At 45.0% G+C, this 17,186-nt stretch overlaps 2 protein-coding genes and 1 non-coding gene across 3 annotated transcripts; 1 reads left to right on the forward strand and 2 right to left on the reverse strand.

The window, feature by feature from the left end:
- The first annotated feature begins 7,034 nt into the window (after positions 1-7,034).
- On the forward strand, positions 7,035-11,164 carry LOC147985797 (uncharacterized). Its single transcript, XM_087539935.1, has 5 exons — positions 7,035-7,225; positions 7,626-9,262; positions 9,362-9,576; positions 9,723-10,673; positions 10,763-11,164. The coding sequence occupies exons 1-5, from the start codon at positions 7,035-7,037 to the stop codon at positions 11,060-11,062; spliced, it is 3,294 nt and encodes a 1,097-aa protein (XP_087396061.1). The 3' UTR covers positions 11,063-11,164.
- A 1,882-nt stretch (positions 11,165-13,046) lies between these two features.
- On the reverse strand, positions 13,047-14,805 carry LOC147985798 (uncharacterized). Its single transcript, XM_087539936.1, has 3 exons — positions 14,725-14,805; positions 14,475-14,621; positions 13,047-13,923 (listed from the first exon to the last, which is right to left on the reverse strand). The coding sequence occupies exons 1-3, from the start codon at positions 14,803-14,805 to the stop codon at positions 13,243-13,245; spliced, it is 909 nt and encodes a 302-aa protein (XP_087396062.1). The 3' UTR covers positions 13,047-13,242.
- Positions 14,806-15,832: 1,027 nt separating this feature from the next.
- TRNAW-CCA (transfer RNA tryptophan (anticodon CCA)) lies at positions 15,833-15,904 on the reverse strand. The gene has a single exon. It is a non-coding gene; the product is annotated as a tRNA-Trp (tRNA).
- Between the last annotated feature and the right edge of the window lie 1,282 nt (positions 15,905-17,186).

A 17,186-nucleotide genomic window follows, 5' to 3' on the forward strand; every position in this document is an offset into this window, starting at 1 on the left:
ACATACGGCTCTGAATGTGGCAGACCCGTTGACTAAATTCCTCTCACAAGCAAAATATGATCACTCTTTCGGTGTTAATCACATCGCGATGTGAACTAGATTATTGACTCTAGTAAACCTTCTGAGTGTTAGTCACATGGAGATGTGAACTAATCACATAAAGATGTGAACTAGATTATTGACTCTAGTGCAAGTGGGAGACTGAAGGAAATATGCCCTAGAGGCAATAATAAATTTATTATTTATTTCCTTATATCATGATAAATGTTTATTATTCATTATAGAATTGTATTAACCGAAAACTTAGTACATGTGTGAATACATAGACAAACAAAGTGTCACTAGTATGCCTCTACTTGACTAGCACGTTGAATCAAAGATAGTTAAGTTTCCTAGCCATAGACATGAGTTTTTATTTGATTAATGGGATCACATCATTAGATAATGATGTGATTGACTTGACCCATTTCGTTAGCTTAGCACTTGATCGTTTAAGTTTACTGCTATTGCTTTCTTCATGACTTATACATGTTCCTATGACTATGAGATTATGCAACTCCCGAATACCGGAGGAACACTTTGTGTGCCACCAAACGTCACAACGTAACTGGGTGATTATAAAGGTGCTCTACAGGTGTCTCCGACGGTGTTCGTGGAGTTGGCATAAATCAAGAATAGGATTTGTCACTCCGATTGTCGGAGAGGTATCTCTGGGCCCTCTCGGTAATGCACATCACTATAAGCCTTGCAAGCAATGTGACTAATGAGTTAGTTGCGGGATATTGCATTATGGAATGAGTAAAGAGACTTGCCGGTAACGAGATTGAGCTGGTATTAGGATACCGACGATCGAATCTCGGGCAAGTAACATACCGATGACAAAGGGAACAACGTATATTGTTATGCGGTTTGACCGATAAAGATCTTCGTAGAATATGTAGGAACCAATATGAGCATCTAGGTTCCGCTATTGTTTATTGACCGGAGACATGTCTCGGTCATGTCTACATAGTTCTCGAACCCGTAGGGTCCGCACGCTGAAAGTCCTGTGACAATCGGTATTATGAGTTTATATGTTTTGATGTACCGAAGGTAGTTCGGAGTCTTGGATATGATCGCGTACATGACGAGGAGTCTCGAAATGGTCGAGACATAAAGATTGATATATTGGAAGCCTACATTTGGACATCGGAAGACTTCCGAGTGAAATCGGGATTTTACCAGAGTGCTAGAGGGGTTACCGGAACCCCCCCCGGGTTAATGGGCCTTATTGGGCCCTAGTGGAGAGAGAGAGGGGCCGGACAGAGCAGGCCGCGCGCCCCCTCCCCCTCTGGTCCGAATTGGACTAGGAGAGGGGGGCGGCGCCCCCCTTTCCTTCTCCTTCTCCCCTTCCTTTCCCCCTCCTAATAGGAGTAGGAAAGAGGGGAATCCTACTCCTACTAGGAGGAGGATTCCTCCTCCTGGCGTGCCCTCTAGGGCCGGCCGGCCTCCCCCCTTGCTCCTTTATATACAGGGGCAGGGGGCACCTCTAGACACACAAGTTGATCATTGATCTCTCCTAGCCGTGTGCGGTGCCCCCCTCCACCATAACCCACCTCGGTTATACTGTAGCGGTGCTTAGGTGAATCCCTGCAACGGTAGCTTCATCAACATTTTCACCACGCCGTCGTCCTAACGAAACTCTTCCCCGAGCTCTACTGGATCACGAGTTTGCAAGACGTCACCGAGCTGAACGTGTGCTGAACACGGAGGTGTCGTACGTTCGGTACTGAGGATCGGTCGATCGTGAAGACGTACGACTACATCAACCGCGTTGTCATAACGCTTCCGCTTAACGGTCTACGAGGGTACATGGAGGAAACTCCCCCCTCTCGTTGCTATGCATCACCATGATCTTGCGTGTGCGTAGGAAATTTTTTGAGATTACTACGTTACCCAACAGGTGGGATGTATACCGGGGCATCCCCAAGCTTAGATGCTTGAGACTTCTTGAAATGTTCTCTTGGGATGCCTTGGGCATCCCCAAGCTTGAGCTTTTGTGTCTCCTTAATTCTTTTCATACCACCGTTTTCCTAAATCTCAATAACCTCATCCACACAAAACTCAATAAGAACTCGTGAGATAAGTTAGTATAAACCAATGCAAAAACCTTATCATTCTCTACTATAGAAAATCACTAAAATTATTATTCAACATTGCATACTGAATGCCTCTGCATATTTAATACACCTATCCTCAAATAGAATCATTAAACAAGCAAACATATGCAAGCAATGCAAACATAACAGCAATCTGCCAAAACAATACAGTCTGTAAAGAATGCAAGATTATCAATACTTATTAAACTCCAAAGATTATGAAAATTTACCAAACTGTAGAAATTTATCAGAGCTTATTTGTCAAAAAATTTTAACATTTTATCACATTCTGACTTTTCTAGGAAATTTTTGCAACAACGGTAAACTTTCTGTTTTCAAACAACAACATGTATACTTGCAAAATAAGCATGGCGAAGGCTATCATTGCCACTTTTATTGAAATAAAAGATGCAAAACATTATTATAAATAACATCAAGCAAATCCTAACAAAATAAAATGTCGCTCCAAGAAAAACACATATCATGTGACGAATGAAAACATAGCTCCAAGTGAGGTTACCGATAATGTTGGAGACGGAAGAGGGGATGCCTTCCGGGGCATCCCCAAGCTTAGTTGCTTGGATATTCCTTGAATATTTCCTTGGGGTGACTTGGTAATCCCCAAGCTTAGGTTATTGTCACTCCTTATTCTCCTCATATCGATATCTCACCCAAAACTTGAAAACTTCAATTACACAAAACTTAACGGAACTTTGTGACATGGGTTAGTGTGATAAAGAGCAAACCATTCCACTTTTGGTACTGCCAAAGACAATATTCATAATTGTTTCCAAACAATTCCTACTGTAGCATATCATTTCAACAATTTATATTGAGCAATATAAGCCATAAAAACTAGAAAACAAGCAAACTATGCATTGAAAACAGAATCTGTCAAAAAACAGAACAGTCTGTAGTAATCTGTACTCAAACCATACTTCTGCTACTCCAAAAATTCTGAAAATTTAGGACAACCTGAGTAATTAGTCTATTAATCCTCTTCAAAAATAATTAGCATTTTATCACGCTTCTGTTAAAAATGAAAATTGTTTTCTTGAGCGCAAAAGTTTCTATTTTTCAGCAAGATCAAATCAACTATCACCGTAAGCCATCCCGAAGGTCTTACTTGGCACTTTATTGAAACAAAAGCAATAAAATATGATTACTACATTAGCCTAATCATGTGAACACAAAAAAACAGCAGGTAAAAGTGTTGGGTTGTCTCCCAACAAGCACTTTTATTTAATGCCCTTTAGCTAGGCATGATGATTTCAATGACGCTCGCATAAAAGATAAGAATTGAAACATAAAGAGAGCATCATGAAGCATATGACTAGCACATTTAAGTCTAACCCACTTCCTATGCATAGGGATTTTGTGAGCAAAGAAGTTATGGAAACAATAATCAACTAGCATAGGAAGGCGAAACAAGCATAACTTCAAGATTTTCAACACATAGAGGGGAAGCTTGATATTATTGCAATACCTACAAGCAAATGTTCCTCTCTCATAATAATTTTCAGTAGCATCATGAATGAATTAAAAAATATAGCTATCACACAAATCATTCTTTTCATGATGCATAAGCATAGAAATTTTCTCACTCTCCACACAAGCAAATTTATTCTCATGAATAGTACTGGGAGCAAACTCGACAAAATAACTATCATGGGATTGAAAATTAAAATAATGATGAAAAGTTTCATGGTTATCATTATTAAATATAGCATACATGTCCTCACCATAATCATCATAGATACCAACTTTGTTGTCATAATCAATTGCAGCCTCTTCCAAAATAGTGGATTCATCATCAAATAAAGTCATGACATCTCTGAATCCACTTTCATCAGTATAATCATCATAAATAGGAGGTGTGCAATCATCATAATAAATTTTCTCATCAAAACTTGGGGAACTAAAAATATCATACTCATCAAATATAGCATCCCAAGCTTATGGCTTTGCATATCATTAGCATCATGGATATTCAAAGAATTCATACTAGCAATATTGCAATCATGCTCATCATTCAAATATTTTGTGCCAAACATTTTATTGACTTCTTCTTCTAACAATTGAGCACAATTTTCCAAACCATAATTTTCAAGAAAGACATTATAAAGATGATCAATAATATGATGCAACCTAAATTCCATTTTTATGTACTTTTATTTTTATAAACCAAACTAGTGATAAAACAAGAAACTAAAAGATTCAATTGTAAGATCTAAATATATACCTTCAAGCACTCACCTCCCTAGCAACGGCGCCAGAAAAGAGCTTGATGTCTACTACGCAACTTATTCTTGTAGACACGTGTTGGGCCTCCAAGCGCGGAGTTTTGTAGGACAGTAGCAATTTTCCCTCAAGTGGATGACCTAAGGTTTATCAATCCGTGAGAGGTGTAGGATGAAGATGGTCTCTCTCAAACGACCCTGCAACCAAATACAAGAAATCTCTTGTGTCCCCAACACACCCAATACAATGGAAAATTGTATAGGTGCACTAGTTCGGTGAAGAGATGGTGATAAAAGTGTAATACATATGGTAGAAATATATTTCTATAATTTGAATAAATAAAAACAGCAAGGTAGCAAATAGTAAACGGGCACAAAAACGATATTTCAATGCTTAAAAACAAGGCCTAGGGTTCGTACTTTCACTAGTGCAATCTCTCAACAATGATAACATAGTTGGATCATATGATTATCCTTCAAAGTGTAACGAAGAATCACTCCTGAGTTCCTATTAGTGGAGAACAAAAGATAAGAATTGTTTGTAGGGTACTAAACCACCTCAAAGCTATTCTTTCCGTTCGATCTATTCAAGAGTTCATACTAAAATAATGCAAAGCTATTTTTTCCGTTCGATCTATCCTAGAGTTCGTACTAGAATAACACCAAAGCATATTCATATTCATAAAACTCAATCCACACAAAGAACTACAATAGTACCCCAAGATTTCTACCGGAGAAATAAGGACAAGAACGTGCATCAACCCCTATGCATAGATTACCCAATGTCACCGCGGGAATCCGCAAGTTGAGTGCCAAAACATATATCAAGTGAATCAATACGATACCCCATTGTCATCACGAGTATTCAATTGCAAGATATATATCAAGCGCTCTCAAATCCATAAAAGTAATCAATTTGATAACCACGAAATCTCAAAGGGAAAAACTCAATTCATCACAAGAAGATAGAGAGGGGAAAACACCATATGATCCGACTATATTAACAAAGCCCGTGATACATCAAGATCGTGACATCTCAAGAACACGGGAGAGAGAGATTAAACACATAGCTACTAGTACAAACCCTCAACTCCGAGGGTGGACTACTCCCTCCTCATCGTGGTTGTCGCCGGGATGATGAAGATGGACACCGTAAATGATTCCCCCCTCGAGGGCGTGCTGACGCGCCGGGCCATGGGCGCCAAGGAGGTTCGGGTCCTCCTCCTCTTCTTCCTCCTCCCGATCTTCATCGCACTCCTCCGGCACTCCGGCCCTGCTCGGCGTCAAGGCCGAGCCCGCGGCGGAGACGCCGCTCGGCCGGCGCACTCACAGCGCCGGCATCATCATCAACGAGGGCGGGCGGCGCGCCTACTCTTCGGCTCCTCCTCCGCGCTTCGTCAAGCCAAAGACGGAGCCGGGGCTCGCGCCGGTGAAGAAGGAGCCGGCCGCGCCAGTGACGACGGAGCTCGACGACGACGACGCGTCCCTGGAATGGGCGCGCGGGGACTCCATAGCGATGGAGAAGGAGCGCCTGGAGAAGGCGAAGGAGCGCCAGCGCGCCGCCCTGCTTCGCTTCGCGGAGCGTCGACGCGGCCGCGACGAAGGCGGAGTCGTCGTCATCTGCGACAGCGATGACGACGACGACGATGCGCCGCCACCAGTTCGCCATGGCGACGCCGGGCAGGGGTCCAGCAGGGGCACCCGCGTCAAGGAGGAGAAGGCCGGCGACGATGATGGCGGCGACTTCAGCCAGTTTTTCCTTTAGATTAGTTTATGTATATGTGCTATGTAATGAAAATCCGCGAACTTCGCCGAAATGTGCCGAAATTTATTGTGTTTGGCCGAAATTTATCGTGTTTGGCCGAATTTTATCGTGTTTAAGCCGAACTTCTTTTATTTTAAAACATGCCTGGGGGCGGCCCTGGGACCGGCGGCTGGGGACCAACTCGCCCCCAGGCCCAATTTTTGCGCCGGCTCACCCCCAGACGGCGATTTTAGACGCCCCCTGGGGGGCCAACGGCTGAAGATGCCCTTAGTAGCACACCACTCGTCTTAACCTCACCTGTCAAGATGGGAACGGGCCGGGTCAACCCGTCGGGCCATTGGCCCGACCCAAAAAATCGAGGCCATCGGGTCTGTCGGGTCGGCCTTGTATAGGAATCGGTCCAGTAGAGCCGGCACTGATTGACCCATTGGATCGGCAGGGTCGACCCAAGGCAGTCGTCTCCCTTCAGAGTTAATTGCACAGAAGTACCACAATTCGGGCATCACATGTAGATTGGTACCATGATTGCTAATTTTTGCGTGTCAGTACCAACATTGGTCTAAGTTTTTGCAAATTAGGCTAAAACGCGTATTTATACGTATTGACGCCCGATCCGATAGCTCAGGCCCACCCGTCAGGTGCCACGCTGGCCAATCGGCGTGTGCCCGCGCACTGACTAGGACGAGCCGGTGCGCTGCTGCTCTCCAACCTGGTCCGGTCACACCAGCTACAGCCCGGCCGCACCATTCCCCTCCCCTCCTCCTCCTTGCTCGTTTCCTCCGTCGCCGCCGCCCGCGTCCCGACTGCCGGCCGCCGCACCGCCCCGCCGACGCCATGGTTTTGGAGGACGAAAGCAGCGACGATGGCGAGGGCGTCCACGACGGCGGTGAGATGCCGTTCTGGCCTCCTAGCGGAACGGCTGGCGTCGACTGGGATGGCGGCGATGACTCCAGCTCCGCGTACTCGACCGACGACGAGGAGTCGATGTTACTCACCATGGAGCAGCGGTTGCGGTTGGCGCATCAGTGGGTGGCGAACCCTAGCAGCAGCCATGAGTTGACGCATGGACTTGGCGGCGTGCTGTAAGTACCCTTGTCCTCTTCCTCCTCTGATTTATCCAATTGGGCATTTTTAGGGTTTGTTCATCTTCTGCTTTATCCAGTTGGGGATTAGGTTTTATCCAATTGAAGTGACTAGTATAGGACAATTAAACTAACCTAGTAACATAGTGTATTGCACTCTCAAATTAGTTCAATGACAATAAAAATTTGGGATTATTGTGGCTCTCCAAATTGTTCTGTACTGTCTGGTACTGTTACTTTAAATTGTTTTGTACTGTACTGTTGCTCTCCAAATTTTGCTATTGTGCTCAATTAGTAAATAATAGACTTACAGGTCACTTTAAATTGCACTGTACTGTACTGTTGCTCTGCAAATTAAGAGTAATTATAATGAATACATGAAATTTAATTTGTTCTGTAGTTTGGATGAAGACATTTGGGAAGTAAGGATCCATTTTGATGCAAGAGAGCCATTGGAGATGAAGCTGTGTGGTTCAGATATTACTTATCTGAATTTGGTTGCAGTGATGGAAACCCAAGGATTTAATGCATATGATTGTTTGTTTCACATTGAAAATCCATCTTTAGGAGAGAAAGGGCTGGATTTGGTAGACAGTCATGCAGAATTACAGATGATAAAGAGGAAGATCCAGGACAAATTGGTGCTTAATTTGCTAGTCAGGGCTTGTCCACCCCCTGATACTGATTTTGAGAGGCAGCATTTAGAAAAGCCAGACTTGTCCACTGTGGTGTACCAAGAGCCTATTGTTTATGATCTTAGTGAGCCTCCTATCTTAGCTGTTGATAAGGAAGGAGTAGTCTTTGACAGTCAATGTATCACACATCACCCTGCTGGTGTTTGCACACAAGAAAGCAAAAATGCAACAGACAAGTTGAAAGCAGTTTTGGAAGAAGAAGAAGAGGGATATCAAGGATTTGAGGCTTATGAGGACAGTGATGCCTCTGATGAGGATGGTCAAATTGGAAGTGACCCTAATTACATGGTTGATGATGAAGATGTAGAGGTGGAAGAGGGAAAGATACAGAGAGAGCTAGAAGCACAAGAGGAAGAATCAGATGATGATCAATCAGAAGAGGAAGAAATGCTGCATTATGAGGGTGACACTGAAGTTGAGGACCCATTTGAGGTAGAACAAGATAGGACTTTTGAACAACAAGAAGAAACTATAGTTGAACCTGTAAAGAAGAAGCAGAAGCTGCTAGTTAGAAGAGGCCCAACCACTAGGTCACATTGTAGTGAGCTACCAGAGGTTGAACCTGATTTCAGACCATCATCAGATGAAGAAGAGAAGGGGTTGTTGAGGGAGAGTGATGATGATGGTTTTGAGCCACTCTCTTTTGTCCTACCAAATAAAAGGAAGAGTAGGGCAAAGAAAAGGCCTGCTAGGAAGTGGTATAATGAGAAATTGGAGCAACCACATGAGCAACTGTGTATGAAGTTGTGTTTTAGGGATCAGCATCAATTCAGAGATGCTTTGTTGAATTTGCACATCACCCAGGCCAGGAATTTCAGGTATCACAGGAATTCAGATCAGAGGATAATTGTTGAGTGTACAGATAAACAATGCCACTTCTTAATGGTGGCAGCAGTTATAAAAGGGGAGAAAACCTTTGTAATTAAGAAGATGAGACTAGAACACACTTGCCCTAGTACCACAAAGACCACCAGGGTTAGTGCTAAGTGGCTAGCACAGAAATATGAGCATCTCTTTAGATCTGATATAACTACTGGTATTCAGACTATAATTGATGCATGCAATGAAAAATATGGTGTAGATGTGCCCAAGTGCATGGCATATAGGGCAAAGAACATAGCTATTGAAGCTGTGTTAGGAGATCACAAGAAGCAATATCCTAGGCTTAAAGACTATGCTCAGACTGTCATGGACACAAACCCTGGGAGCAGAGTAATAGTCACTACTGTTACTCCAACACCAACTGCAAGAATACCCCACCCAGGCCCAAGATTCCATGCCATGTTCTTTTGCATGAATGGAGCAAGGGAGGGGTTTCTCAATGGGTGTAGGCCATTCATTGGTTAGTTCCTAAACCTTGTTCACCATTTACATATTGTAGAGTACTACATTTTGTTTCTCACTTGAATGTATTTAATGTTTGGAAATGTTGATTATGCAGGTGTTGATGGGTGCTTCATTAAGCTCACTACAGGTGCTCAACTCCTTGCTGCCACTGGTAGAGATGGCAACAACAACATATATCCACTGGCATTTGGCATAGTTGGACAAGAGGACAAAGCTAGTTGGTGTTGGTTTCTACACCAACTGAAAATTTGCCTAGGGGGAGAAGTGGGCAAGTTTGGACCTTATACTATAATGTCAGATAGACAAAAGGTATGTGTTTTGCAGAAGTGTTTACATTAGCTTAGAGTTTCATTATGTTTTGCACAAGTGTTTATAGTAGATTAGAATGCATATTTAATTCATTGGTGCATATTTCTTTAGGATGTAGCTTAGACTTGTTATATTGTTTGTGTCAGGGGTTACTGTATGCAGTGAATGCTGTGTTTCCAAATTGCAACCAAAGGTTCTGCCTTAGACATATATATGCAAATTTCCAAAATGCTGGGTTTAGGGGTGAAGATCTTAAGAAGTGCATGGATAATGCTAGCTATGCCTACAATGAACACAAATTTAATATTGCAATGAATGATCTTAGAGCTGAAAGTGAGGAAGCTTGGGAGTGGCTTACTGCAATACCAAAAAAGACATGGGCAAGGCATGCATTTGACACAAACTGCAAGACTGACTTGGTAGTGAACAACTTGTCTGAGGTGTTCAACAAGTACATTCTAGATGTTAGGAGAAAACCTATAAGGACAATGTGTGATGGGATAAAAGATAAGCAGATGGTGAGGTGGCACATGAAGAGAGAGAGTGTTAAGGAAGCAAGATGGGAGATAACACCTCATTACAGTGAGAAGCTAGAGGCTGAGAAAGAGAGGGCCAGATACTGCAAGCCAATACAGGCAGGGGTCAACTTATGGCAAGTTACAAGTGGGCAACAAAGACATGCTGTCAACCTGGAACTTCAGACATGTGGATGCAGGAAGTGGGACCTTAGTGGCATACCTTGCAACCATGCCATCTCTGCAATAAACAAGGCTAAAAGGAAACCAGAGGATTATGTCAGCAAATTCTTCAAGAAAGATTTTTATGCTGCAGCTTATGAACCAATGATCTTTCCTGTGCCTGGTGAGCATGATTGGACAAGGACCCCTGGTCCAGACATAGAACCACCTGCATTCAAAATCAAGAGAGGAAGAAGGAAAGAAAAGAGGATCAAGGGCAAATTTGAAGTACCAAAGCCAAAAGAAACTTCAAGAATGGGGACCATAACATGTGGCAATTGTGGTCTCCAAGGGCATAGGTACACAAACTGTCTTAAACAGTTGACGCCTGAGCTAGCTTTGAGGAAGAATAAGCATGTGGTAATAATTTTTCACCTTCAAATATACTAATGTTTTCTTTCTTGTACATTTCTTTCTAGCATTATTAATTGTTTCCTTTTCTTTGCAAGGCTACTCCAAGTACCTCACAGCCAAGAGCTGCTGGTCCTTCTACTGCACCAACAGCAAGACAGCCAAGACCTGCTGCTTCTGCTCCTACACCACCATCATCTGGAAGAGGAAGGGGAGCTGGCAGAGGAGCTGGTGCTACTTCTACTACACCACCACCATCTGGAAGAGGAGCTGGCAGAGGCAGAGGAAGAGCTGGAAGAGGTGCTCCCAGGCAATATGCTGGCATTCCTACTGATGGCACACACACTGGATGGATGTCCTACTTCAATGCTAGCATGGGAGGAGGAGGAGCCATGTAATGTGAAATACTGTGGTGTTATTTTGGTTGAACTTGATGCTTGAGGTGGAGTACTGGTGGAGTACTCTAGTAATGTTGAACTTGATGCTTGTAATGTTGAACTTGAGGTGGAGTACTGGATATGTAGAACTTGCTACTGGATATGTGGTTGAACTTTAGGTGATTATCTGAATGTTGAACTTTAGGTGGTTATCTGAATGTTCACCTTTAGGTGGTTTTCTGAATGTTGAACTGTTGCTTAAAGGTGCAACTGTTGCTAGCTCTGAAGATCAATTTCCAATCCTGACTCCAAGTGAAGATGATGGCACAAGGGAGGCCATGTTTCTGTCTCTGCAAACTCAACTCAGAGAGAAGAATGCAGAGATTGCAGGGATTAGGGCGAAATTTCACCTAAGCCTAACCATTAGGGTTTACGGTGACTCAGGGTCGACGGAGCCACCTAAGACTAACCATTAGGGTTTACGGTGACTCGGGGTCGACGGAGCCACCTAAGCCTAACCATTAGGGTTTACGGTGACTCGGGGTCGACGGAGCCACCTAAACCTAACCATTAGGGTTTACGGTGACTCGGGGTCGAGGAAGCCACCTAAGCCTAACCATTAGGGTTTACGGTGACTCGGGGTCGAGGAAGCCACCTAAGCCTAACCATTAGGGTTTACGGTGACTCGGGGTCGACGGAGCCACCTAAGCCTAACCATTAGGGTTTACGGTGACTCGGGGTCGACGGAGCCACCTAAGCCTAACCATTAGGGTTTACGGTGACTCGGGGTCGACGGAGCCACCTAAGCCTAACCATTAGGGTTTACGGTGACTCGGGGTCGACGGAGCCACCTAAACCTAACCATTAGGGTTTACGGTGACTCAGGGTCGACGGAGCCACCTAAGCCTAACCATTAGGGTTTATGGTGACTCGGGGTCGAGGAAGCCACCTAAGCCTAACCATTAGGGTTTACGGTGACTCAGGGTCGACGGAGCCACCTAAGCCTAACCATTAGGGTTTACGGTGACTCGGGGTCGACGGAGCCACCTAAGCCTAACCATTAGGGTTTACGGTGACTCGGGGTCGACGGAGCCACCTAAGCCTAACCATTAGGGTTTACGGTGACTCGGGGTCGACGGAGCCACCTAAGCCTAACCATTAGGGTTTACGGTGACTCGGGGTCGACGGAGCCACCTAAACCTAACCATTAGGGTTTACGGTGACTCGGGGTCGACGGAGCCACCTAAGCCTAACCATTAGGGTTTATGGTGACTCGGGGTCGAGGAAGCCACCTAAGCCTAACCATTAGGGTTTACGGTGACTCAGGGTCGACGGAGCCACCTAAGCCTAACCATTAGGGTTTACGGTGACTCGGGGTCGACGGAGCCACCTAAGCCTAACCATTAGGGTTTACGGTGACTCGGGGTCGACGGAGCCACCTAAACCTAACCATTAGGGTTGACGGTGACTCGGGGTCGACGGAGCCACCTAAGCCTAACCATTAGGGTTTATGGTGACTCGGGGTCGAGGAAGCCACCTAAGCCTAACCATTAGGGTTTACGGTGACTCAGGGTCGACGGAGCCACCTAAGCCTAACCATTAGGGTTTACGGTGACTCGGGGTCGACGGAGCCACCTAAGCCTAACCATTAGGGTTTACGGTGACTCGGGGTCGACGGAGCCACCTAAACCTAACCATTAGGGTTTACGGTGACTCGGGGTCGACGGAGCCACCTAAGCCTAACCATTAGGGTTTATGGTGACTCGGGGTCGACGGAGCCACCTAAATATAGGCTTCCAATGCATGATATAACATAACCATCTAATAATCCAGTGCTAACATAACCATCAAATAGTCTTCCAATGCTAACATAATCATCAAAACCTAGTGGATGAGAAATCATAATCTGAAGTCTAGCAAACATAACACAGAATATCTGATCCAGCAAACATAACACACATAACACACAATACTTACTACAGTTCAACATATTATAAAGTACACAACCATTGTTCACAATACATAGTGGAGTTTAGATGCATAGTTCATCCTTTTCTCACAAAAGGATGAAAAGCATATCTACTACATACATACACAGCCATAGTTCATCTTAGAGAAGTTCACATTTAGTAGAGCCATACACTACACAACCATCATTCCCAAAAGGTCAGCATTGCCCACTACTCTCATATTCATTTTCTTCACTTCTCTAAGATGGCCTGGATCCCCTTGATCTTCTCCTTCAGCTTCTCCTCTGCCTTAATCAACCCAGCAATCTGAAGCTCTAGCTTCCCCTTCTCTTCACCATGCTTTTCCTTTCCCTTGAGCAAATCAGCAACCTGAAACTTCAACTCTAGCTTATCTTGGGTGAGCTTCTCCTCAGACTTTGTGAGCTCTGCATTCTTCAACTCCAAGTTCATCTTAGCTTCAGTAAGCAATTGCTTATCAGTAATATGCTTCAACTTCAGGTTCTGGATGACTGTAGCTTGAGCTCTTGTCAGGTTCAGTAGCACATCATAATTCTGCTTAAACTTCTCAAACTCTGCATCTTTCTTTGCCATCTGTGCATTCATATCAGCCACCAGTTCACTTCTGCGTTCATGCTGATATGTAATGGCAGACTGCAGATGTCTGAAATCCACCCCCCTATCCTCCTGGAAGCTCATAAGCTGATGCACATCTTGGACTAGCTTGTCATAGTTGGCCTCCAGGTTGTTCTTCTCTTCTGTCAGATGGTGGATAGCGAAAGAACTTTCAAGATTGTCATTCACCCTAGAACTTTTGGCATCTTCAACCATTGCCCATAGCTTCAACAATGCATTCTGCATTGTTGGGGGCCACTGGTGATCAACCCATTCAACAAAGCCACAATTGCTACCTTCCTGCAAAAACAACAACAACAACAACAACAACAACAAAACAGTTCATACATCAAGTAATTACACAAAATCACTGCAATTGCCAAAAAGAATGTCTAAATTTAGCATCAGACCACTACATTTAACAAGAGGAGCAGCCACTTGAGTAGCTGACTGACTAGTTTAGTTACTGTACTGTTCATATCAAGGAGTGTTCAAATATTTGTAAGCTACTCTACTACCACTATTAACATAAATTACTATGTTAGCACCAGACCACTACATTTAACAAGAGGAGCAGCCACTTGAGTAGCTGACTGACTAGTTTAGTTACTGTACTGTTCATATCAAGGAGTGTTCAAACATTTGTAAGCTACTCTACTACCACTATTAACATAAATTACTATGCCATTGTATTCCAGCAAAATATACTCATGCTTGACCTAAATAAGCTACTCTAACCACTATGAACCAAAATGTTGACAGCAAGCAGAGTACTCCAGCAAACAGAGTTCAATATGGCACTGACCAAGTAAGAAAAAAAATCAGTATGCCTACAATCCTACAATCCATACCGGCTGTGCACATGCTAAAAACCTCCTGCCTGTGTCTGTTCCTTCAAAGGCAAGAAGCCTCTCAGATGCCATGCCGTGCTTCTCACATGGAGACATCACATCCAGCTCAAGCCCCTTATAATCTGGATCTTCAATGCTGAAAGGGACCTGCAGAAGCTCGCACAAAGACAATGGCCAAATCAAAACCTAGCGATATCAACCAAATCAAGAAATCCCAAATCTGAAACCCTAACCCTAACCCTGTACTGACCTCGTTGAGACCGTCTGTGGAGGAAGACTGCATGTACGGGATGCTAGAATGGTCGTCGCTGCTTTCGTCCTCCAAAACCATGGCGTCGGCGGGGCGGTGCGGCGGCCGGCAGTCGGGACGCGGGCGGCGGCGACGGAGGAAACGAGCGAGGAGGAGGAGGGGAGGGGAATGGTGCGGCCGGGCTGGAGCTGGTGCGACCGGACCAGGTTGGAGAACAGCAGCGCACCGGCTCGTCCTAGTCAGCGCGCGGGCACACGCCGATTGGCCAGCGTGGCACCTGACGGGTGGGCCCGAGCTGTCGGATCGGGCGTCAATACGTATAAATACGCGTTTTAGCCTAATTTGCAAAAACTTAGACCAATGTTGGTACTGACACGCAAAAATTAGCAATCATGGTACCAATCTGCATGTGATGTTCGAATTGTGGTACTTCTGTGCAATTAACTCCTCCCTTCACCCACGTCCATCTCTACGGCGGCGGCGGCGCTGTCTCTGGCTCCTCCCGCTCGGCATCCTGCTCACCGTCCCTCTTAGCATCTAGCTCGGCGTCCTGCTCGCCTTCTAGCTCGTCGTCCCGGTCGCCATCCACGTCCAACTGCTTCTCCTGCTCGTGCTGCTCTGGTCCACTTACCCTTCCTCAAGCCGCTGCCAAGCACAGGTGAAACTTGCCCCCACAGGCTCCGCTTCTTGGTTGCGGCCTGGTACTTGGTTCTTGGTTGTGGACTGCTTCAGTTTCTGTTCATATAGTAGATCAGTGGCTGATCCCAGACTCTAATTACCCAGCGAGGGCAATGACTATGGAATTAGTAGACAACAAATAATTACCCAGTTTCTGTTCGATGTATACATATAGCTAAAAAACTAGAATTCTAGCTGAATTTTGGGTCGGCCCTGGGGTACCCAATGGGCCAGCGAGGGCACAGGATTTTGTGAGAATGGGTCGACCCATTGCCCATGAAATTGGCCTTGAGGCCATGGGATCCCTCTATTGTACTTCCTGTTATAGAGCAATAAAATGACCGTGTGATCCTCAAAAAAAAAAACAGTCCGGAAAAAACTGAAGCATAAAAAAAACAAAAAATTGAACCGGATTATACGTTCGGGGTATTGAACCCGACGTGAATCGAACACGCAACCTTCTGATCTGGAGTCAGACGCGCTACCATTGCGCCACGGATCCGGTATGTTCATAGATGTAAGCTTATCTTCATATTCATGAGCCACGTGGTCTCGTCCTCATTCCTCCGCTAAAATTCCCTCTCTGAAATGATAATGCCGCATGATGAAGATCTGTTCCATTGCCTGTTATCAAACCACGAGCAACAGCCGTCACCCTTATCACAGCTTTGAGGTTCTAGAGTACAATATTTTTCATCCACGAGCGGCAGATTTGAGGTTTGCAAAAAGTGCAAAGCAACATAAGATTTCAGAGCGAGAACAAAAGTGTCCAGGCAACAGATGGATAACAATGAAGCCCACCGCAATGGCGCGCGCACCCTTTTTTGGGACTCTCCGTGGATGCACAACCGCAAACCTATGGACATGGCCCCTCTCATCTACGCGGCATCGACGAGAAAGAATTGGAAGGTGCGGGAAGCGCTAAAGGATGGTGCTTGGGTTAAAAAGATCAACTTGTCATCCAGTTTCACTATAGAGCACTTCAGGCAATTTCTCGAGCTTTGGGCCACCATCCGGGACTTCTACCTACAGGAGGATATTGACGACGACATTGTTTGGAAGCATTCTACTAGTGGCCTCTACACGGTGGAGTCCACCTACAAAGCGCAATTTCTTGGTCTCATTCGTTCTCCCTTGGAGCATGCAGTATGGAAAATCTGGGCTCCACCCAAGGTCAAGTTCTTTGTCTGGCTGGCCATCCAAAATAGAGTCTGGACCGCGGATCGATTGGCCAAGCGCGGTTGGCCAAACTGTGGCTCGTGCCCCTTATGCATGCGTGCGCGTGAATCGGTTGACTATCTCTTCTTCAAATGCCGGTTCACCATCCGACTATGGGGCTTGATCAAAGCGTGGCTGCAGCTCATTCACGTTAATACCTCCACTTGGCCCCTGAGACATTCCACCTTAGATTGGTGGCTTGGGTTGACCGATGCTTCCGTCCCCAACCGGAAGGCCATGACCTCGCTCACCATGTTCACCATATGGACAATCTGAAACGAGCGAAACGCCCGCGTATTCCGCAACAACGCTGCTCCGCCTACGATTCTCCTCGACAACATCAAAAGGGAGGCTTCGTTCTGGGTCGCCGCCGGAGCTAAAAAACTAGGGTCCATCATGCCGGGAGAGTGATTCTTCCCGGTATTGTTAAGGGGTGTTTGTAACATAAACTCTATTCTCTCTTAATTAATATACGTGGCAAATCTTTTGCCCGTTTTCAAAAAAAAAAACAATGAAGCCCACCTTGGCCTTTCATTGAGCCCCATCGTACTGAAGAGCAAACAATG

The sequence above is a fragment of the Triticum urartu genome, chromosome 2A (genome assembly GCF_056163025.1).
Source record: "Triticum urartu cultivar PI428250 chromosome 2A, HENAU_Tu73, whole genome shotgun sequence".
Taxonomy (NCBI): Eukaryota; Viridiplantae; Streptophyta; class Magnoliopsida; order Poales; family Poaceae; genus Triticum; species Triticum urartu.